The sequence below is a fragment of the Calypte anna genome, chromosome 1, assembly GCF_003957555.1.
Source record: "Calypte anna isolate BGI_N300 chromosome 1, bCalAnn1_v1.p, whole genome shotgun sequence".
Taxonomy (NCBI): Eukaryota; Metazoa; Chordata; class Aves; order Apodiformes; family Trochilidae; genus Calypte; species Calypte anna.
The window spans coordinates 65,758,072-65,782,813 of NC_044244.1; the positions used below are offsets into that span (position 1 = coordinate 65,758,072).

At 41.6% G+C, this 24,742-nt stretch overlaps 1 protein-coding gene across 3 annotated transcripts in view; it reads left to right on the plus strand.

Annotated features, from left to right (window-relative positions):
• Positions 1-24,742, plus strand: part of PTPRB (protein tyrosine phosphatase receptor type B) — a 63,769-nt gene that overhangs the window by 4,531 nt on the left and 34,496 nt on the right. For 2 of the 3 annotated variants that reach the window (XM_008500634.2, XM_030467204.1), the window contains exons 3-8: positions 4,812-5,050; positions 10,171-10,447; positions 17,966-18,244; positions 18,555-18,812; positions 20,331-20,594; positions 22,939-23,208. In XM_008500634.2, coding sequence (XP_008498856.1) covers positions 4,812-5,050; positions 10,171-10,447; positions 17,966-18,244; positions 18,555-18,812; positions 20,331-20,594; positions 22,939-23,208 — 1,587 coding nt within the window. Of the gene's footprint in view, positions 1-4,811; positions 5,051-9,600; positions 10,003-10,170; positions 10,448-17,965; positions 18,245-18,554; positions 18,813-20,330; positions 20,595-22,938; positions 23,209-24,742 lie in introns of those variants that run through there. The other variant, XM_030467904.1, reaches the window with a different exon arrangement.

Sequence of the window (24,742 nt, forward strand, 5' to 3'; positions counted from 1 at the left end):
AGTGAATTGCATCCCAAACACCTATCAGCCCAGCTACAGTGCAAGCTCCAAACCCAACAACTGTAACTACCTTTCATTTTGGACCTGAGTCAAGCGCCAACTATGATTTTTCTGAACCTGGGGAAAGTCTGAGCTTAAATTTGGATTTCAAGTCAGCCATCTGAAATGTGTTTGCATATTCATTTTTTGCTACAAACCTGACCTAAGTGACTCTGAGGGGATAAGGATCAGGTTATACATATATCCCATTGCTGTTCAGCCAGCAATCAATTCAAATGTAACATCCAACAGTACTTCTCATACAAACCCGTGGCTGAAGCAGCTAACATGAGGACAGGGCCATGAAGTATCAGTCTCCCTTGTTAAATCCTTGTTAAGACATTGGATCTCATCAAATTCATGATTTTGGGTAGAGAGAGGAATAGTCTTGGTAGTGGTAAAGCCTTCTTTTCACTAGCTGACTGTTGGGGTCAGAGCTTCTCTAAGTCCAGCATCCAGCAGAAGGGACAGGAACAGTAAGTGTAACAGGGAAGAGAAAAATGGGGAGTAGGTGAAGGGGTGGAAAATAGTGTGACTGAAAAGAGCTTAATTGTTGCATTCAAGTAACAATTATAGAACAAATCCTCTTCCTTGTCCAGCAAGTACCCAGAGCACCGCTCCATTAGAAAGGGTAGCTGATGTTGTGGCTGAGGATGGTTTTATTACTCACTGTTATGGGCTAAGTAGTTAAGAATCACAGTGGGATCTACAAAGTATGGATCTCTGTATAGAAGCTGAAAGTGGTTTTCAGCTTCCAGGTGTCTAGTTGTCGGTGGCTGAAGGAAGGGCTTATTTCAGTTGTCTCAACATAGGTGTTTTTTGCCATTTGAGGATATTCCACCAGGAGATGCCACCTGACCTCTGACTGCCTACCCAGAAAGTTACAGGTCTCCTACAGGTGTTGTGAGAGCCCTAAGCAGATGTCTCAGATGTCATAGGACAGCTCAGATTGCACTAGGTAGTTTAGGGTAGTGAACCAAGTCCTAGATGTCTACATATGGTAGCTGCTTTTCTGAGCTCTCTTCCATAGATGTGTAATCCATGGAGTTAATGGAGTCTAGATAAATTTCAAAGGCAAAAAATCCACTTTGAGGTGATCTGAGTCTACCAAGAGTGTCACAAATAGGGCTGACAGAGCTATGATATTATCACCATAGTTGCCTGGGATGTTCTGCCACCAGTGGTACTGAAAGAGCCTCTAAGTGGCTACTTCAGTGTTTCAAAAACAAGCAAGTAAAAGAGCAGCTCAGAAGTAGACTGGAGTTTGGAGATATTTGACCTCTCAGATATGACATACAAACATCACAAACTTCTACAACAACCTCAGACAAAAAAAGGTAAATTTTTTTCAAGTAGCACAGATGTTGCAGTTTTTTACAAGGTCTACCCTGAACTGGAAAGAAAGGACATTTTGTGGATTTTGTTCTCTTGTGACACTCATACCTCCATGAGAAATCTGAAGAATGTCTTTTTAATTAAGTCTTTAGTTTTGGAGTCTGTTTACAAGTAGTTAGCTAAAAAAGATAATTCAAGTCTTGCTGTTAGTGAGTTAGATGTAGTCTTACAGACTCTTTTTTCTCATACAATCCATATATCTGATTAGTTAATGCTTCACAAGCAGTTCAGCCTTAGTTTTCTGAAACTGTGCAGTACTAGGTCAGGCAGATTGGTACGATGCAAGCAATTTCAGGAAGCTGCACCATGCCAGCTTGTGTGAGTCTGAAGGCACCACTGTAGGGTTCTCAGTCCTCCACAACTCATCAGTGGTCTTTAATACATGCAAAACGTATGGATTTCCTTTCCTTGTAAGTGGCCTGCTGCTGTGCAGATGGATGCAGATGGATGCAGTCTGCAGTACGCCCCACAGATGAAATATGTGCTAAGGCAGAACGTCATGATTTCTCTTGGGTGTGCTACTGATGATTACAATGGTATGTTCATATACTGTATATCATCCAGCCACTGGTGATCAGTTTCAGTGTCAGTGCCAGAGTTCTGTTCCCATTAACAATTTTGTGACTGATTTCCAAGGAGAGTGCTATAAAACAATGCTCAGCACTTCTCAAAAATCCCATTATTGAGACTTCTGTCTACTTTGCTGATGTCCAGACAGGAGGTGAGATTCTTCTGTTTTAAAAATCTGGAACCCAAATTGAGTACAAATCTGTTCACTTGGGCCTTATAATATGCTTTTTTCTTTCATAAGTGCCTTTTATTGAGGAAGGGCTATGAGGCACCTTCTGCTGGGACCGTAGTGGCTTTCCTTAGAAAGTGAATATAAACCTGGATCCTGAATTTCTTGAAGTGAGGTCAGATGTGAACCCAATAGGTTCCTGTGTAGGATACCTAGAAAGTGCTGCTACAGATACCTGAAGATCCAGTGTGGCATAGTGCTACACACAAGCCATTTCCATACCTAAGTTACAGACTTAAGACTCACTGCTGTGAGTCTTTGCTGGGAAAGATCCTTCAGCTGGGGAAACCCAGAGTAGCCCTGAGCTTAACAGGAAGAACTGAGTTCTGCAGTCACCAAGTGCTTGCTCATGGTACTTGCTCAGGCTCATGGAATATTTCCTCCAACCAATCATTTCACTTCCAGGAGAGTCAAGCTCTCCTCTCAAGCACCTGCACCAGGAATGCTGATTATTCCTTGGCTGCTGAGTCCTATAAAAATCTCTAGCAACACCAGCTTCTCTTCTATGGAGCAGCAGCTCTCCTAAAGCAGTGGAACACAATCATCCTCCTGTCGGAATAATTGATATTCATCTTTAAGTAAAGATATTTTCTTAAATTGTTTTTAAGCTGGCTGTGCAAATCTATATTTAGGAACCCAATTGAGTCACCTTTTTTCCTAAGCAGCTGCTGACATGTTTTTAGCCATCTTTCTGTCAGTTCTGCTCCCTGCTGGACTTGGAGATGCCTGAGAGACACTGAGCTGGCAGGCCCAATTGCTTCCAAGTCCTTAGGGCCAGCACTTGTAGATGCCTACCACAGACTTTCAGAGACCCCTGACTATAAGAAGATCCCCAGGAATAATTACTGACATGGAATTTAGACTATATCTGGACTTGTGTCAGCTGTGTCCAGCAGCTGATTACAGCTTGAGCAGAGGTTCTTTGTGAATTTGGTGGGCTCCATGAAGGTATGTGATGCAGTACCACAACAGACTCTGCACTATAGGCAGTCTGCAGGGAATTCTGTGAAAAGAGCAGCACAAGGACAAGTGTTGGGCCAGACCTGAGGGTTCAGTGAAACCTTTTGGACAGGTATAAGAGAGAGCAGAATTAGATCTGTACTGTTGCTTTCAGTGTCTTAATTTAGAAAAATATTAGATCAGCAGTTTTTGTAATTAAATGGAGACTTGGAGATTTTTATTCCCAGAGAAGCTCAGATAAATAGAAGATGGGGAAGCATTTCATTTGTGTATCAACCCATTCCAGCAAACCAATCCTTTTCAAGAGGCTTTGAAACCACGTACTAGGTGAATGACTGTGCCTTCAATCACAGGAAACACTTGCATGAAAATGCCTCTTACACAGGTTTACAATCTCACTTTTATTTCTAGATGCAAATGTGAGTACTGCAAGTTTCTTTATGTAAACCTGTTAACATATACATTTACACATATACAAAAAAAATCTATCATGTTGACTTCATGGAAGCTTACCCACTGATCTTTTGGGGAAGAGGTAATCACACATTGTCCTGTTAAGACATCATAATTGCACACCTAACAATCACATTTGGAAGCTTCTGCTGCAATTTAAATCAGTCATTGTGGGGTTTTTTTAGAGGGTTTGGGAGCTAAAATTATTACAAATGGCAACCAGCCCAGTGGTTCAGCAGCAAAACAAGGTTTGGTCATGTTGGAGACCCCAGTTCAAGGACAGACAAAGTGTCTTGGGCCTTGAGCCAATGCACACTAACCGTGCTCCAGCAATGGCAGGGCAGCTTTTTGTGAGGAAAAGGGGCCAGCAAGTAATTCCAATCACTTAGCTGAAATGTGATGCTACACAGCTTGAACCCCTGCCCTCACAGCCACAAAGAAAGGATACTAAATGCATACCAATGGGGAGGAAGAGCCATGAAAGTGTGGAGGAAAAATGTGCAGTAAAATCTTTCCTGCATTTAATTGTAACTTTGGCATTCTCTGAAGGATACGTGACTAAAAAGGCAAATCCACTACTATGTTTGCAGACCCTAGAGTTAACCAATACGATTGTTAGCTGAACATTGGGAAGAGAGCAGTCTTGAGCTCTCTTTTAAAATGCAAGAGAATTTTAAAATGCAAGAGAATTTCCCATGTGGGCACAAGGAACTTATCTTAATAAGTACCTTGCAAAAAAAGTATCCCCAACAAAGCCATGTTTTCAGTTTACTCCATTAAAAGGTAGATGAGAACCTGGCCCATGTACTTAGGAGGGCGTTTTATGGTATAAGGTTGCAACTGTGCTGTGTGATAGACTCAAGCAAGTGAAAAAAACTACCAGTGAATATATTATGCTGTTAAAGACAAAGTATAGCTTTTAACTTTACTTCAGAATCATTGATAGACTTTATTTAAAATTAATAATATAAATGTTCAGGGAAATTAATTTTTTTTCTTCTTTTATTTTGCACAGATGTGTTTGCACTGAAAATAAAAATCTATAGAAATGACCAGTGCACTTAAACTATTTAGAAGTCATATCAGCCAAATTTGTCAGCATCTAAATAATCGTTTATTAAAAATGTTTTTTAAATGTTGATTTTAATTATTTTCTTTTTATTAGATCTCCAAGATGCAGACAGTTCTGTATGGAGTATTGGAACTACATCCTCCCCTTTAAATGCTGCTACCTCTAGGCCTGAAAATCTGCTGAAGAGTAGCACAGAGATGTTCATCAGAAATGTGACTGATCATTTCAGTAAAAATCTCATTGAAAACCTCTACTTTGACTTGAAATCTGTGGTAACAGAGAAAGCCTGGATTCCAACAACTACTCTTCAATACTCTAGCACAACTGAAGAGGTAAGGCAGAAGACCTATTGATTGATTTTTATTAAGCCTGCTCCACTCTGTGGAGCCTGATAGCTATTACAGGTGGATGTTTCACGGACTAAAAAAAGCTGCAGGACTAAGCTCTGTTCTTTATTTTGATGGGCTCCTTTGTTCATGCTGACAGTGCCCTTTTCTAGAAACACAGCTGCAGAAAAAATCTGCCTCTTCTGTACAGCACAGTCCTGCTGTGCACAGTGCATTGGGAAAACATTTAAGTTCAAGGGAAATGCTCAGCGTATCTGAAGAGCAATAGAGAGCTCACAGATGTGGCAGGAGACACAGGAGCCTGAGTATCTCTTCTCAGTGACTTAGGCTCTGCCACAGTTTTGTTGCATGACATGAGGGTCTAGTTCTAATTTGGCTCTGAGACTCACAGTACAGTTTATGACCTTCTTTAGGATAATTGAGTGCTAAAATTCCATGCATGGTTTACAGATCAAAGCAAGTGAAATCACAATGTTTTAACTTGCCTTGCAAGGAACCTTGGCCTTGATGCTGGTCGGTTTATCTACTGACCAGCAGGCAGAGTGGCATACAGCTGCTTCTTGATCTCTGCTCGGTCCAACCACAAGCAGCCCTGGCAGGGGATGGGATAAGGATGCCAGCACCATCCATGGGAGCTAGGGGTGGGCAATCAGTACCTCCCATATCACTTTCATGGAATCATAGAAAGTTAGAGGTTGGAAGGGATCTCTAAAGATCATCTCGTCTTCCCTGCCAGAGCAGGGTCACCTACAGCAGGTCACACAGGAACGCATACAGGTGGGTTTTGAATGTCTCCAGGAAAGGAGACTCCACAACCTCCCCAGGCAGTCCATTCCAGTGCTCTCCAGTCCTTCTTTTTTGCAAGGCACACTTAAGTAATCTGAGAGCAAATCTGGAATCACCATTGGCAAAATATGCATGGGCAGTTAGGACTAAAAGCATGCAGGACATTACTGGTCACTGTATTGCTACCAACACATAGTGGTTTAAAACTGAGCATCCCTAAATTCCCTGTGGCTTCTCTAGGAGACCACACTGCACTCAGTGTATTGGGGCAGACAACCATGTTTACATTACTGCTCTGGGTGTCACTGTTACTGGGGATAAGACTTAAGAAATGTGTTTTGTATTTGGGAGGGCTACAGACAGAGCAATCTGTAGAACCTGATATGAACGACATCAGCAGAGACAGGGAGAAAAGGAAATAGTGTCACTCAGGACTATTTTGATCCAAATAACCAACTCAAAGGTTAATGGACCCAGACACTGCTGTGCTGGTGCTGATGAGGGGAAGGGACTGAGCTGATGCTGGATACAGTGCACCCTGTTCCATAGCTGATGGAGACTGTTGTTTTAAAATATGAGTACTCTGGCTTGGTGCAGGCAAACTGACCATATTTCCCTGTGCCCTCTGTCCATATGCACAGAATACTGGTCTTCTCTGAATGGAAAAGTCCTATATAATCTGGTATTACCCAAATTGCTTCCAGCACTCCTGATAAATAATTCCATCACTGCTAAAGAAATGACAGTTTTAAATGAAGAAGTTACTGTCTCCTGCATTCCTACCCCAGTTCACATCCAGGTTCACATGATTTGCACTGAGCAAGTTGCTTGGGTCAAAAATTTCAAACAGAATCCTGATGATAAGCACTCTAAATATATACTCTGTTTCCCTGTTTTCAGAATGGAGTCTAAAACATTTTTGTCAAACCAGCAGGGAAGTTTAAAGGATGAACAGGATCTAACATGATACTTAGAAAACACATAGACTAAATAAGTGCTGAGTATAGTAGTTAGAAGACAACACCTTCTGTGACTGCATTTGTCCAGGCTAGGTACTCTTCTTTGTAGAAGTAAAGCCTTGATGTTATTTGGCAGTGATCATAACCATTTGGGGGGGAACAATGGTGACCAAAATATTTGGTTTAAAGCAGCCTTGAATTTCAAGTAAAACTGCAGCTTGCACTTTCAAACCATGACAAAAGCTATGCAAAGCCCATTTCCTCTTGATTAGAGAGAGAGAGAGGGAGATTGGTGTTTAAAAAAAAAGTCAGGAAACCTTGGGAAAGTGTCTGAAAGGGACTTTGGAGCCTGCTGTTAGAGACACATCCGGCTACTCCCAAAAGTCACTTCCAGTTCTTTTTTCTTTTTTTTCTTTTTTTTTTAATTAGTTTCTTGGCTTGCCGCACAAATGGGTAACTGCTAACGGCTGTGTGAGAATAAGAATAATAAAGTAGGAACTTCTAAATTATGGGCACTGCTGAGAAGCAGCAATATCATTTTTCTCCTCACATCATATGTTAGCTGGAAGAGACAGGCAGGCATTTCCAAAAATCTTTAAATTTTACTTGTGGTAGGCTCAATTTCTTTACTGAATTTTATAGGTTTGCTCTGATGTATGTTGGGTTTTTTTCCTTTCCATATATTATACCTACTTAACTAACTTGCACCTAAATATCTGAATTATATCTTCTTCTGGATATTTTAAAAAATCCTTAAATATGAGCTTCACTTTCCAAGAAAAGATGGGTTACTCTGAATATTGTCATTTTCAGACAGGGACTTGGAGTAATTCAAACACCCACAAAAACCTTTAGATTTGCTCTTCTCCAGTGCTGCAAAACTGTTGGTTGCTTTATGCCATTTAACCCAAAAAGCATGATCATCTAAAGATGAATTTACATTGCAAAACTATCTCACTTTGAACTGATCAGAAGATATCTATATCATTTGAGCCACAGTGCAGGTCTAATATGCACACCTTATACTTCTCATCAATGACTTGTGTATCATTCTGTTAGCTCTTTGGGGCACAGTCCCTCTTTTTGTCTCAAGTACATAAAACACATCTTCCAAGGGGGACCTTGTTCTGCAATGGGTTTGAGAATGGCATAATACTGAACATATATTTTCATCATCGTTCAAAGTGATGTTCATAAAGATGTTAATCATCCCGAGCTCTGTTGATTAAATCCCAACACTTGCCATGTTCCTAGGACCTGGCATGGAGCTCCACTGGGACAGATGAAACTTTCCACAGGTGCAGGTATTACCCATGAGTGCTCAGACCTTACGTTTCTCAAAAGAATAATGAGAACTAAGGTTTTCCAGACACTTGTACTGACAGGCTGATGCTCTGAAAAATTCTACAGCAGCAGCTTCCCTAAAAGACAGATTAATGTTTGTAAACCCTAGCACCTTTTTCTCCCTAAAATGAGGCAAAATTGAAATAGAAGGTTTTGAATGTGCTTGAGGTGCTGCTTTTAACAGTTAAAATCCTATGTGCATCATACAGAAAGAGGCAAAAAATGCCATTACCGTTGAAGAAAGCAAATGTAGGATTCCTCCCCATTTATGCAATCTCAAACTTAACCCATGGCTGCTAGATTATTGCGTATTTGAGTATATGAAGGTCCAAAACACTCGTGGCTACTTCTCCCTCACCGCACTCCACATACACATATACATGAGTTTTAAGCAGCTGAAATCTAAACAAGAAGGAAATGGGCATGCACATGGTAGGAACACAGAGCGGTGCTGCAGCAATTAGGTGTTACTCACAGCACATTTATACTGTCTGAAAAGAGGGAGACTTTCTTGTTTTCCGGGGTTTGTTTAATTTTAGCTTGGGAGTTATTCAGGGGATGTGTGAAGGAATTGTTTCAAGGACACAAGTTGATGCAGAACTAAAAAAAAAAAAAGAAACAAAAGACAAAAACTGAGATAACTTGGTTCAAATAACTTGGCTGAGATAACAGGGAGCTCAGAATCAGGAGCTCAGGTCTGCCAGCTCTGCCGTGAGTCTCCTTACTGCAATGACTCCAGTCCTGGTGACACAGAGCCAGGGAGAGGACAGAGGTCTTGGTAGCCTGTGACAAGCCTCTAAATACGTTCCATATTTGGGATATGGGAGCTGGGATGGCACTCTAGTGATGGCTGAGGCCAAGAGATGGGCCAGGAGATGGGGAAGGTGTGAGGCACAGCATCTATGAGGCAAGGTGTTCATGAGGGGTGTCAGGTCTTGAGAAGGGGGCACACGAAGCAAGGAAGCCATGAGGTGAGGCTGGCGCTACCTGAGGCAAGCGTGCAAAGTGGGTAGCATGTTGCGGTGCAGCCCTACGGCCGGGCAGACGTGAGAAGAGGCAGTGGGGAGGCCAGGCAGGGAGGTGTGCAGTCTTTTTCACTCCTAGGGAGGTGCAGCCGGCGGGAGGAGTGCCGACCCGCACTGACTAGGGCACTGTCCGGGCCCCCCGTGAGTCAGGAGAAGCACAGGGAGAGAAGCCCCGGGAGAGAGCCGACACTGGGAGGAAGCAGCGAGGAAGGAAGGGTGGGAGAGGAGTCGGGAGGAAGGTGGGACCCACAAGCATCGAGGGGCCAGCACCCCGGGGCCAGCCACCCGCCGCCGTACCAGTGTGTGTCCCCAGTTCGGGGGACGGGCTGCGGGTCCCGGGTCACCGCGCTTCGCCCCCCGCAGCGAGACGCGAGGAAATCGCCTCTTGATTGCGGAAGTCGGCGGGAAGGGCTGTGGCAGAGTCAGCCCGGGTCAGAATGGCAGCGTGGGAAGCGGCGGCCGCCTCCCCCGCCTCCTCCGCTCCTCCTCAGCCGCGGGCGGCAGGCAACCCCCCCACCCCACCCCACCCCGGTGGCAGGGAGGCGGCGAGGCGGTCGGGGCAGCCCCGAGTGCATGCAGCCAGCGGACGGGCCCCGCAGTGGTCTCGGAGGCCGCCGCAGGGAGCCCGGCGGGGAGCGGGGGGCCCCCGGGGCCCTCCGCGGCCACTTCGCGGCTTCATACCCCCTGCCCCAGTCCGGACCCGGGCCCGCCGCCTCCTTTCCCTTCTCCCCATCCCCGCGAGGATTTTCGGGGTTAAAAACCGTCGGCGATGCTGAGCTATGGAGCGGGATTCGCCCTATGGACGGCGCTGGCCCTGACCAAGGTGAGCGGTGGAGGGGGCAGCGGGGATCCGCGGAGTTCCCAGCAGAGCCCGGGTGAGGAGCACACGGGAGGGTTTGCCCCGCACCAGCAGACTACGCAGCGGGGACGGGGTGATCCCGGAGGTGGGGGGCAACGAAGGGGCTCTCTGAGCTTTCCACGGTCTCCGCAGGCCGCGCCGGGGGAGGCGGAGGGATGCAAGGCCAACCTGACGGAGCGGAGCGTGTCCGGACAGAGCGTCCGTCTGCGCTGGATCGCCGCGGACCGCGCCTGCAATTTCAGTCTCAGCGGGATCTCGGAGTCCGGGGGGGCGGCCGGCTGCCAGCCCGCCCCCAGCAACAACGGCTCCTTCGGCTGCACCCTGCGGGGCCTGGAGGCCGGGACCTGGTACCACCTCCGCATCGAACCGCTCGCCGGCGGCGAGGCTGTCAACATCTCCGTGCAGACAGGTACGGGCGGGATGAGCGCGGCAGGTGCTGGGGCAGGAACGCCGGGATTTTCCTTCCCCTCCTCTTGCTGCGGCCGGCAGTGAGGGGAGGAAGGCGGTTCATGTACAGCTACTATAAACCTACAGTATTTGCTGACCGGAGCTCTCCTGCTCTTTGAGTTCTTTTTACCCCGCTGCCAGAAGTTAACCCGACAGCCTTGAAAGGAGGAAGTCTTGTGAGGAGTCTCGGTTGGTGCTGGGAGTGGATTTCTGCCTCTCCTTCAAGCTGCCATGCAGCAGAATGCTTTAAGTAGTAGTAGTAGGTAACATCCTTTGTGATCAGGCAGATCTATTGGCTTCAAGTTCCTCAGGTTACAGCTTATTTACAGTATTTAAAATGCTATGTGTTTCGTGGCATGTAGATCTTGTTCAAGGATACCTTACTGCTTCAGCGCATTTCTCTACTTTTCCTCTGTTTAATCTGAGTCTAAAAGTCAGAAAGTAAGGCTGAAACTTTTTGTGTGTTTTACTTGAACGCAGCTAGTGAGATCTTAAGATGTAAAGTTGTGTGCCGAGCACTTGCGGTGTCATATCCAGGAATGGCTGTAAAAAAATGTGTGCTGCCAAGTAAAGACTCCTTTCTGCATCTGTGTTTGTGCATGCATGTGAACAACTCACCTCTGAAGGGGTGACAGAACCAGACGCTTTCTACCTGTATAAGTGTTTTCTTAAAGATGATGAAATTTAGTGTTGTCCAGCCTCTAACTGCATTAACTAACTGCTGCATCAAAAGAAGCACAGACAGCCCATTGAGGGAGGTGATTCTCCCCCTCTGCTCTGCTCTTGTGAGACCCCACCTGGAGTGCTGTGTCCAGTTCTGGAGTCCCCAGCACAAGAAGGACACAGAGCTCCTGGAACATGTTCAGAGGAGAGACACTAAAATGATCAGAGGGCTGGAGAATCTCCCCTATGAAGCCAGGCTGAGGAAATTGGGGTTGTTCAGCCTGGAGAAGAGAAGGCTCTGAGGTGACCTTATAGCAACCTTCCAATATCTGAAGGGAGCCTACAAGAAAGCTGGGGTAGGGCTTTTATGTGTGTGTGTAGTGAGAGGATGAAGGGAAATGGTTTAAAACTTGAAGAGGGGAGATCTAGGTTAGACATTAGGAAGAAATTCTTTAATTTAAGGATGGTGAGACATTGAAACAGGTTGCCCAAGGAGCTTTTGGTTGTCCCTTCCCTGGAAGTGTTCAAGGCAAGGTTGGATGGGGCTTTGAGCAACCTGGTCTGGTAGGAGGTGTACCTGCCCATGCAGAGGGGTTGAATGTAGATGATCTTTAAGGTCCCTTACAAGCCAAACCATTCTGAAAAAAACACCACCCCCCCTCTCCCCAGAAAAACCCAGCAAACAAACAAACCAACCAACACACAAACAAGCAAACCCAAAAACCAACCAAACAAAAAACCAAACCAAACCAAAAAACAAACAAACAACCCCCCCCCCATACCAAACAAAAAACAAAACCAAAAAGCTGGTAGTAACACAGGACTCAAAACAGGTATCTTAAATGAGGTCCATCATTAAATACCTCCCTGATTTGCTCCTAAAATGTTTGTTTCAGAGAGGTACTCGGCCATATTTGTATTGAAGATTACAGCACCCAAATACTTAACAGTTACCAGTCCAGAGATGTTGTTTAATGTTCGACTTTTTTCCCTGCATTAACCATATAAATTCTCTAAATACCCTCCATTAATTTGCTTTGGTATCTCAGAAAAAGTCGAATGACAAATCTGCTGGTGTGATGTATACATTAAGCACAAGTTGTGTCAGGTGGTAAAAATGAGGAATGGTTTCTATGCAGGCAGTGATTTAAATCTGTCATGTGTCATGCCAGCTGTTTATAACATTGATGACTTGTAATTTGAAAATTGAAATAATAAGTCAACCGTTACCAGACAGGTATAAATCAATGTCATTACTGAATAGAGATCTACTATTAAACACTTGTGTAGAAGAAGGGAAAAAGATACCACTGTAGACCAGATTTGAGTAAAGCATAATCATTTAGACAGTAGCTTGTACCTGTTTCTTGTGACTTTTCTTGTCAGTGAATAGATTTTGAAGACTTCAGATAAAAGTGATTGGAAGCAGCTGATTAAAGTTTAAGTTAAAGCGCTGCAAATTCATTGACCACAATTTAAGTGAGGTTTGGTTTTGGATTTTAGATAGTAGACATCATTCATAAGTATGAAATAAGAACAGAGGGAACCAGGGATGTTTCTTGCAAAGGCAGCTACTCAGATTACTCCATGTTTCCATAATTACCTTGATTCAGTCACATTGTTTGATTCAGTTGCATTGTTTGATGGTGTTAAATATACACAGTTAGGTCCAAAGTCTGTAAATTATTTTTTTTTTCTAAATAGTATATAGGGTTTGTTATGCCTGTCAACAACACATACTGTACTGTAAATACTATACATTTCAATGCAGAATGAGGGAGGATTACTTCTCTGTATGTTTCCACTAGAGCCAGCATTATAAACCAGTTTTCTGGAAGCTCTTTTTCACCTGTTCCTTTATAACTTTATGTCAGTAGTTTTGTTTTATCATCTACTGAGCCTGAATGTCCATCGCCATGTGTTCCTGGAAACTATCCTGTAAACATACAAATATGAGCAATATTTTCCACCATATGGGAAACAAAGTTCCCACTGATTTGAATGGTTGTGGAACTGAGCTGTAACAAGCTATCTAAAAATGTGATGTCTGGCCTTGGTACTCAGTGCTGTTCCCTTCCTGAGCTCTTTGCCTAAGACAGAAGGGCTGAGCTGTCCTTTGGATGTGCCCAGTTTCTCCACTCGCTAAGTTAAACCAGGCACTTGCAGGTTAGATGGGTGGAGTTAAATAAGAGGTATCTCATCTCTTATATTTACCTTTACAAAATTAAGTTTTGATCCGTAGTGTCCTGATTAAAAAAAATACACAGTTAAGTTTGCAGATATGCTTACGTACCTAGTTCAGAAACTTTAACTTTTTGCTCATATTCAATCACGTTAAAATTTGCACATGCTTTTTCCTGTTAATGAGTTCCATTTTCATCGTGTTTCATATACAGTGTGCTGAAATAGCTACATCTGTGTAATAAAAAATATGTTAAATTTTGAGTGTGATCTATTCTGACTAAGAACTTGCTTCAGTTGTAAAGTGAAGTTTTGGAGAGGCCCAAATCCCTAACTTAATTTTGCCTCTTGGGTATTTAATTTCATATTAAAATCGTAGTTATGACATAAAGTTAAGTCTATGTTGTTTGCAAGTTTGATATTCCAATAGCATAAGTGTGCAGCTCACCAAAACTATTTAAACTCTCAGGTAACACCAGATCCTTTGTGATTTTTTGAGTACTGAGGCAGCTTCAATTTCACTCTTGGACACATAGATCTGAACTCTAATAATGTATGGAATACTGGTAGAATAATCTGCAGCAGTCCACTAAGATGGAGTCTCTTCTCTTGAGAAATTTTGATCTATGGCTTATCAATTGAAAATGGCAAGTCTTTAATCCTATAGAGCAGAACTAAAATAGGCCCTCCGAAACGCTGGAAAATGCAATCCCATATGCACTATAAAAGCCATTTATACAGAGGCAGGCAAACACAAACGCAGTGTTGGCTGTTCTGCTCTTTTGGTAGAATAGAAAATGAAGGAAAAGGTGATAACACAATTTATCAGCTCTAAGCAACATAAATTTTTCACTGCAAACCTAAGGTTACAGATGTTAGTTGGCTGTCTGTATACTTATTTCACATTAATACCTAGCATTTTTATGTTGTTTTTTTTAATTTGTTTGTTTGTGTTTTTTAATATATATCCATAAACCAGCATGTAAAACGATAAAACTTGTCAGCTTGCTTTACACTGTAAAACTTGGATAACACATGCACCTGTTCAGATAAAATGCTTTTTAAGTTTTTGGTTCTCTCAGTGTCTGTGCACTAGCATAGCTGTATATGTCAGGAGAATATTTTCAGTGAATTACTAGGTCTTGAATGAAACCTCTAGTTAAAAGCAATAGTATATGAGAAGATCATAAATTACAGTTAAATTCCTGAATTTCAATTTTGAATTTAAATTCAGATTTGAAACATTGGTCTTAAGAGCCACAAAAATCAACTTGGCGGTTCCCCTTGTTTTAAATAGATCTAAAATAGGCTAATAAATGCCATTTTCAACATTGTTTTCTACAAAAATAATGCATTGATATGTTACTGTGAAATCCAAGCCACCTGTACTGAGAGAATTAAGAGGCAATTAAATTTTTTTTCAGAAAAATTGTGCAATATTTGAATGAAATGTCTAAAAATCTACCTTCTAAGACACAGAATGGTAGTGTATTTTTCCATTGTAATATGTAACTGTGTAAATGCCAAAGCATGGCTTGTCCATGTGTAAATTTAAAATTATTTGGGACGAATCTATTTATTAGCCATGTGTAGGAGCAAATACTGTGATGTGGCTCTAACTATAGCTGTATAATCCTGTCATCCATAACCATGAAATGGTTATAATCATCATCTCAAAAGGCAGAATACAAGAAGAATATAATAATGTTTTAAAGGCTTTCTGGGTTTCATTTCATCTGGAAAAAATGGGTATTTGTACTTTATAAGGACAATGAAATCAAGCCTCTTTATCTTCAGAAAAGTCCTTGTGAGGTAGGTTACTATTTTATGAATAGAGAAAACTAAGAAAAAGATGGATAGTTTGGTAGGAAGATGGATGAGACTGGCAGGAATTCCCCGTTAGTCAGTTCAGGTTTCACCTTTTTCAGGCTATTTTCCTCCTTCATAAGGAGGTGTTTCTGTGCCTACAGGCTGTATTTGGGAGTCATGCCCATGGGAATAGACATAACCCTATCTGTCATTTCTATAAGATATATATTTAGCAAATCCTTTTCCCAAAAAGTGAAAATGGAGGTTCAAACAACATTAAGTCTTCTGGAATATTCCTTTGTAGACCAGGAGACATTAATTCATACAGTATCAAATGGCATAAAAATATCTTTGTGACAATACTGTATTTCTGTGATATATCAGTGTTGTATCCTTGCCAGCAGAGACTTGTATAACAATGTAAATGGCTTTTTAAGTGTTTGTTTCCATCCAGGGCTCTTTCAGCCCAGGCACTTCCCAATCTCATTGTTCCTTTGTTCTAGCGGATGTACAAAGCACTGAGTGTTTTGTTTTCTGGGCCACATAGATTAGATAAAGTCTGAATTTCTGAACTTCACCTTCTAGGCACGCAACTCTTTTCTTTGCTAATGCACCTTAGAAGACAGGTTACCCATGACAGTATAAGCACCTCTAAAAATGTAGTTATCTTGTGTTGTAGAATTGGACAAATAATGCAGATTCCAGTGCTGATTGCTTTTTCAGGACACCCAAGTATTCAGTCTTATTCTGACTTTATTGGAGAGAGAGTTAAGATTCTTGACAAATAACATGACTGTTCTCTTGGTATCTGCCAAATTAATACTTTTTCATGCTTTTTCAATACTTTTTCAGCTGACCATATGTAGTACTGGAATTTATTTCTGCCTCCCAAAGTTTGACCTTCCTGGTTAGAACAATTGCCTTCAAGGAACAAGTTTATACCCCCCTATTCACTTTTGCCAGCATAATAGTCTTTCGTATATATTATAGGTGGAGCTGGTACTCAGGCCTATTGTTAAGATTTCCTGACACATTTCATTAAAACCTCTCATCTCAGTTGCTGTAACTGGGTGAAGTTTTAACTGTTTGGCCTGAAGATTGATGTGCTTGACTTGAGTTTTAATTTATAAGTATGTTTTTTTTCAGATTTAAGCAGAGTTAGTTTGGCCTTGAAGAAAAAGGTCAAGAAAACGATAGATTTATTTATTTTTAAATTTCATTTTCATCTCTTTTTCTGAAGAGCACTAGCATCTCTCTGGTCCAAAGCAGCAATGTGAATTTAAGCAGTGACCTGTGTTCAAAGGAACATGGTATTTTTCATGGAGTCACAGTGTCACAGACTGATGGAGGTTGGAAGGCACCTGTTAAGGTCATCTGGTCCAAGCCCCCTGCTCAGACAGGACTGCCTAGAGCTGGTTGCCTGGGACTACATCCAGACAGCTTTTGAATGTATCCAAGAAGGGAGATGTTCCCCTGAAATTCTTTATATACTTGATTGACAGAGCATAACGCCCAAACCTGGCACCAGTAAATTCTCAGCAGAGCTTTGTTAGAAGCAATTAAAAACTGCATTTCAAAGGGTGAAGGGACAAAGTCAAATCTGCCCCTGCAAATTCAGCAGTAGGGCTGTCATGAGCCTTTAAGATGTTTCTTCTTCAAAGCCCAGATAGTGCAAAGGGTCTAAGTGCTTCTTAGAAATCTCTGCCTTGTTCAGGGAACCAGGCAGCAATGACTACATTGGAAAAAAATGGATTATTCTTCTGTGTTTAAGGTATTGTTCATACAGAGACCTCCATTCTCAGCCTCAGAGCACTGAACAATCCCTACCTGATGCCAGGCAAGAGAAGCACAGAATGTGCTCACGTGAAAGCCAAATTTAGTTGTTAAATTGTTGGGAAACCTTTATTCCTTAACTCCTCAATTTGTGAATGATTGATTTTGCTGCTTTGGGTTGTTTTACAATACCTTTTTATTATGCAATTGCTTAACTTCATTGGGAGACATAAATGTCAATACCTTATTACATCAACAGTAATACCTTCCTTTGATTGTACAAAGTCCTGTGAGTGATGAAACATACCTAGAGAATGCAAGCAATCAAAGTCTTTTGTTTTGGTCAGTGCTTCCCATCCCGTTAAGAGATATCATATTTTACAAGTGATTTCACGTGAGGGCTTCTTAATAAACAAAATAATTAATGTACTGTTTGTTTTTTGGGTTTTTTTTTTGTTGTTTTTTCAATCTATATGCACCACACTACAGCAGAGCAGAAGCATTTTCTATCAGAATCTTTTGAAGTGGTTGAAGTTAATACTGAAAACAAAGGATTGTTGCCCGTCAAATTGTATACAAGCTCATGCACATTAGGGACAAAGTGTTCAGGATGGGTGCTAGGAAATGAAAGCCACTGGTATTATTGTATCTATAAAACTACATTACGCAAAGGCATTGAGTGTAATTTGCTGGATTTTCATCTTTGCTGTTTCATATTAAAGTTATTACCATTTTACTATCAGCAGACTTCTAAGCTTGGTACATATATCCCCAACTGGAAGTGTTTTCCTACATGTGTTTGTGTGTGTGTGAGTATGTACATATATACTCAGGTAACATTTCTGACTTATGCAGGACTCTTTTGTAGACAGGTTTCAGTGATATATTGTTTATAATTGTAACTAAAAAGACTTTGAAAAGCACTGGCAGCCTAACAATGTTAAAGGGAGACTTTAGGAAGTATTTTTGTGCTACTATGTAAAACTTAAGACAATGCAAGAAATGATGGTTTATGTTTTTTTTTCCCTCGTTTGTTGTTTGTTTTTAACTTCAGATCCCTTACCACCATCTCATTTTGAAATTAATAAGGAAAAAACTACCCCCACAAGCTTGCAGGTTCAGTGGGATCCTTCCTCAGGAACGGTGGACTTTTATAACATACTATTATTTGATCATGATAATAAAAAGGTTCAAGAAATCTCCATACCAGGAAGAATTTCAAGAATGGAAACCACTTTTTCCAGTCTTATCCCTGGGAATAAATACAACATTATCCTCAGTGCAGTTGCTGGAAATAAGAGTACCCCAGAAATTCACATAAGCGGATCTACCGGTAGGACTTCCTTTACTGTAGTTAATCTAAATACAACTACTTACAGTATTTTGCAGTTCTGCATTTTGAAATTAACACGTATATATTATTCTTCCACCTAGCAAGATATATATTTGTGTCTATTGATTATACATAGAGCTGTTTGATAAGAGGGGAGGCGAGTTGTTATGATCTACTTGGACAGAAGTTTGGGGTTGGGTTTTACTAATGCTAAAGAAACTAAGAATATTTCAGAAATACCTCTGTTCAAAATTGCTGAAATTGTGGAGATAACCATCAGGCCTTAAGTATGTGTTTTTTATCCCAACAGTGCCATCCCCTGTGAAAAATATTCAGGTCAGTGTCAAGACAGACACTATCCATGCTTCATGGTCTCCTGGCTCTGGGCATGTGGATCGTTACAGGCTGGTGTTACTGGATGATCATGGCCCAGTTCATGAGCTTCAACAAGAAGATCCTTTGACCTCCTACACTTTTTCTGGACTTATAGCAGGCCACCTGTATAACCTTTCCATCATAACCCAGGCTGCAGGACTGGAGAGCATCAGTTTTCAAACTGTCAGGACAGGTATGATTTCAGAATTCACCACAACAGAATAAGAAGCTAAGGCCATAATCTAATAATATTACAGGACATATTGGAGAATGATAAATTATTCTTGGTCCAAGTGGATATTCCCAGACTTCAGTGTCTGAATTACCCTTGGGAGGTATTTCTCTCCAAAGGCCATAGAGGGAGGTAGAGACACCATTAACTTAGTTACTGCTTTCTGAGTTACCATTGCTGCAGAGGTAGCAGCTAAACTAGATTTTAGGATGAGACAGCTGGAGTAGGTGTACTGCTTCATGTAGGCAGCACTATTAAACATGTAAAGTTAGGCGTTAACAATCTGAGCCCAAGTGCCCTGGTCTCACCTCCTTCCTATCTGTGAAAGAAGTTGGTCTGAACTCTTCAGTGAATTGAGGCAGTGTGTAGTCTGGTGATTTCACAGTATTGGAGGTAGTTTAACTCCATGATTCTCTGTTGAATGAGAAGTGTAGAGCTTGTGAGCTTTGAAAAAAAAATGCTTTCTGGGTTGCAAAACTGAACTTCTGAAAAGGAAGTGAAAAAAAAAAGTGTAGAGCAAATTAAGAATTTCAAAATTGATGTGAGTGGGGCCTTTGTTTTGCAGAGAAGTATTTATTCACATAACAAGAGTTTTAGAAATTAAGCTTTTTTTCAGGAAGGTTTTTCATAATAGAGTTCACTGCTCATAGAAAGATACGATGTTGTCTTGCTTGAGCCCAATTATTAAAACACTCATGCAAGCAAAAACAAGAACATTCTTTTGATTTCCTTTATTTGTAAAGTTTCTCCTACAGAAGTCTCATAATATAGATATAATTTAATATAAGTCAGTATCATGATGTCTAGGGCACAGAGATGAATGCTGTTGTCACCTAGTACTGGCTGCTAGGGGGTTTATACTCTTTTAAAATTTTTTAATTTTTATATTTATATTTATTCCTGTTGCAGGTACAAAAATTTTAGATCTTGCAGTTTTTCTCAGTACATAAAAGCATGGTCCTCTATTCCAGTTCCTAGTCTGTCACAAGCCTGAGAAATTAAGATCAATATTGAAGGTGGCTGTGCTTTTCTTTTGGTGGAGCATATGATTAAAGGAATTTGATTCCAAGCCTTCCTTCATTGGTGTAAATCAGGCATAGCTCAAATGATGCTGTAATGTTTATTCTACCAAAATGTATGCAGGCATCTCTGTTCTTAGAAGAATCTGCCTGGTCTGTTTTGTAGTCAAAATGACTACTATGAGTGCAGACATGGCAAACATTTTGTATTCTGTGAAATGAGGGTGGTCATCTTAAGAGTTGTCACTCTCAGAAGTAGAACGCCATAAACAGGGCTGGGTTCAGTTGCCCTGTCATCAGGCTTTGCTCTTTTTACTGTTCAGGCACAATCATTCACATTCCATCTCATATAACATTTTAAAAGCAAAATTTAAGTATCGCAGTTTAGAGGCAGCAGGCCTTAAATGTTCTTATATGTGGTTCTTATATTTTCATCTCTTTCTTCCTTTCTTTTTTCAAGTCCCAGCTGAAGTCTTAGATTTGACGGTGACTAATGATGACAGCGTAGATACATTTACAGTTAAGTGGAGACGACCTTCAGGAAACCTCAATTTCTATAATGTTACTCTGTCTCATCTTGGATCAGTTGAAGAAGTCAAAACTCTACAGCCACTGGTCACAGAGACTCACTTTGACAAGCTAACTCCAGGACGTCTTTATCAGGTTACTGTCCGCACAGTCAGTGGCGAGCTGTTCACTGATCGGATGACAACTGGTAGGACATGTAAGTCTCCTCTTTCAGTAGGAACGTTGTAACCAATGCTCTTTTTCCTACACTGGCCTTGTAGAAAATCATTGTAGGAGACAAAACAATTTGGATTCCAGGCAAAATAAGATAAAGACCGCAATATTGTTCCAGGAGTACCATTTTCTGACTCTGGAAGCAATCTGGCAGCCAAAAGCAGCTACAGCATAGCTTGGCAGCAGGAAACAGTAATGTATTTTGGACCTTGAAATTGGGTGACTCTCTTGTAAAACTGCTCCACAGTACTTCTTCACTCCTGACCAGCTTTGTTATATTCAATTCAGTTCAGCATAGTATATAAAATGAGTTACACTATGGAGAGTCTGCGTGTAGTCAAATTGCTAAAGGATTACTTTAGCAAGGTCTAATATTATGCCTTGCTCCAGACACAAACCTACAAATAGGAAAATATAAACTATCTTTACTACCAATATCATGGGTTAAGGAAGGCATATGGAAGCCTCAGTAGAGTTTGGCTATGTTTTGTGTATTTTCTTACAAAAGTATGATTTTCTTTCAGGTATCTCTTGTTCTGAGTTCTGAACGCAAAAAATCCTGGCATAGTTCTCCCACAGCACTACTCTCCAGATAGACATGTCATCTTCCCCACACCCAGATGAGGCAGAATTTAGATGGAAAAAAATATATAAGTGGGTGAAAAATTTTGGCCAGAGCCAAAAAAAAAAAAAAAATGTGTGTGCATGAGAGAGTGGAGTATTAATTTTTGAGAACATCATCTACAACTAAATATCTCATGTGAAAGGCACATTCATAGCTAGCTGGTGGCCCATTCTCAGTGCAGGCTGGGACAAACTTGAAAAGTCTTTCATGTCCAGAAAGTACAAAGCTGACTGGTTACATGTGTGTCTTTTTTGTTTGTCTAGCCTGCCATTAAAGACATTTAAAATTACCATTTCCAGCTGAAGGGTGGACTTCAGCCCCTCACTCAAACCACTGATCCCCAAATTTGTAACCTAGACCCAGTACTTTGAAAGCTGTGGATCTAGAAGTCCCATTTCCAAGGATGCTGATCATGTGCATTTCCTTCCCTCGACTTTTCCATAGAAAGCAGGAGCTTTGGAAACATCATCACTTCACCATAAGCTTTGTTGCCTGAAGGTGAATTTGTAATTTTAAACTGCCAGGTCTACACATACTGAAGGGATTATACTCCTAGGATCTCTCTGTAGCTCACAGAGAGAGCTGGATGCCCAAGAACATAATCTATTATGGCAGCAGAACCTCCCTACAAATGTTGTGCCAAGGTATATAGACATCTTGGGGACTGAAACTTTGTACCATAAGGGTTTAATTATGTCCAGCCAGTCTCACAAGGCTGAACTTTACCTGTCATAAGTACATTCATGCTAACAAAACACTGTGTGCTTTTATCCACTTGCTCAGCAATTGAAACACATCTCCCACAGACACTGGGATGTGGGAGATCAAAGTCTTGGTACCCACATATGTGTGTGGAAAGTGACACTTGTGAGTAATTTGTAATGCTGGTAGAAATCTCTCAAACCTTTAGTAGGTACTGAGCAGTTAAGTATTAACTAAGCCAGAGAAAACATAAGGGTATGATTCAAACCTTGTAGTTTAATTAATAACCACTGGTGGTCTCAGTGTTCCAATGCTGATCTCAATTATCTTAACCCTGAATAGTTAGGTATCCTAACCCTAAGGGTCTGCATCAGTCTTCCGGTCTCCTGTTGCTGTGGTAAATTGTTCTATGAAAATCAGAAAAGCTTTAGTGATCCAGTGTGACCTGCAGCAGTAGGGCAGGAAGGTTGGACTTGTAAATTCAGGATCCTTGGAAGTGGAGGACAGGACAAAGTGGGGGCTTTAATGAACCTTAGTGCCTTCTAGCAGGGAGGGACTGGGACATACAAGGCTTTTCTGGAAGAAGCCATCAGATTTTGCATTTCTGATGCTGAGACTAGAATTTGGCCCATAGTGGTTGAAGCCTTAGCTTTTAAAAGTTAATTGGCAGTTTCTAAGTGAACCTAAGTCCAGGAAAAATCTGGGAAGCTAATTGGAAACTGCAAGATGCATCCCTGAACTTCATGGGACAGATTTTGCCTGCCCTAAGAAGAGTTCCCCATTTATGATGCCAGAAACCAAGTGAAAAAGTGGGTGGTTTGTGTGGGGAAAAGTAAAAATTGTCTATATGCCAACCTTTGTAGCAAGGTACTTCATGTTGTTCTGACTGATCCAAGTACCCCTACAATTGCTAAGCTGTGAAACAAGCTTTACCTGTGTGCAGTTACACCTTAGAGGAAATACCCCACTTCAGAATTACTCTTGGTTTCTCTATTTTCAGTTCCCCAGAAAGTTTCTGAGCTGAAGGCCAGTGGTGGTGGCTGGCTGAGGTCTCTGCTGGTGAACTGGCTGCCCCCTGTGGGAGACTGGGAGAGGTACCGCCTGCTCCTCTGGAACCGCTCGGCACTGGTGCTCAACACCACCCTTGAGAAGGATGCCACGGAGTACTTGATCCACGATCTGGGCCTCATTCCAGGGAGGCAGTACAGCGTGGATGTTGTGGTGGAGAGTGGTGAATTGCAGAGCAAGGCGAGCTGCACAGGGAGAACAGGTCAGCATCCTCACCTGAGAAGTGTGGAAATACAAAATGTTGATGTGGCTGTTCCATTTGTTGTTCTGTGCTCCAGAAAGAAAACTGAGTTAATCTTTTCAAGTCATCCTTCACAAAGGAAATCTATATATGCTGCAGGGACACGAATGGAATCAGCATGTTGGTCAAAGCCTCATCTGATGCTTCAAACTTAAAAATAATTTTAATGATCTTTCTGCTCTATTAATGCGAAATGAGTGCAACTGAGAGAAAAACAAGGCAACTTCTCTTTGGAGGGGGGGTATCAGGCAAGGCTGAAGCCTGGGCCTTATCTCACTGGAGAATGGGATTTCAGATAGAGCCATCTAACGTTATCTGTACACGTCCTTATGCCTGCTTTTTCTGCTGCAACCTCACCTGTCATTCCTGAGGCATTAATTTTGTTGACTTTGCTTAATGGCAAGACCAGTAGAAGCTATAGAACTGAAGCTTTCTGTAAGTAACTTCTAGCCAACTTGATCACAGCAAGGCACATTCTCATCTTGCTTACTGTCATGTACAATACAAATAGCTTAAGTTTATGATGTTACTTTTAATTGACACAGCAGAGCAATTAGAATGGGGTCCAATAAAAAATATCCATCATTGGGTGTTTCACAACTGTGCTTGATTCAAAGAAAGGCACATAACATATATGTTAGGAAGCATAGGTATTAGGCCTATTCTTAGAAAGTGAGTTAGGTAACAGATGGTTTCTGTGTGCATGCAGGCATACAGACACAGAAATTTACTGATCAAATTCTCTTTTATACCACTGTAAATTTGGAGTGTCTCCAACCTTGACTGAGGTATGAACCACTGCAAAATCAATGTCACTCTAACACTTTAATGTGCTTGCTTGTTTGTTACAGCTAAATGGTGTAGGGCTGTTTTATGGTACAAATATTTTATATCCCTGTCTAGCACCCACAGTTCAAGAGGAAGGTCACTGACTGTACTGCATTTCACAGTATTGTCATGGCTGGAAAAATCCTCTGAGATCGCTGCATGAAACCATCAACCCCCCCAGTAAAATAGAATAAAATTAATTAAATATATATATATCACTGTGCCCACTAGAGCATGTCCTCAAGTGCCTCATCTACATGGTTTTTAAATGCCACCAGGGATGGTGACTCCACCACCTCCCAGGACAGCCCTTTCTTGTTCCTATACTAGTCACCCAATCCTGTTATCTAGTCTAAACCTCCACTGGTGAAACTTCAGACCATTTCGTCCGGTGCTTTCATTACTTACTTGAGAGAAAGGGCCAATACCCACATCCCCACAACCTTTCAGGTAGTAAGGTCTCCTCTCAGCCTCCTCTTCTCCAGACTAAACAGTCCCAGTTCCCTCAGCCTCTCTTCATAGGACTTGTTCTCCAGAACCTTCACCAGCTTAGTTGCCCTTCTCTGAATTTGCTTCAGCATCCCAATGTCTCGCTTTTAGCAAGGGGTCCAGAACTGATTACTTTTCTATTCATACTAAAATGTATATCCTGATATAGTTTAAAACT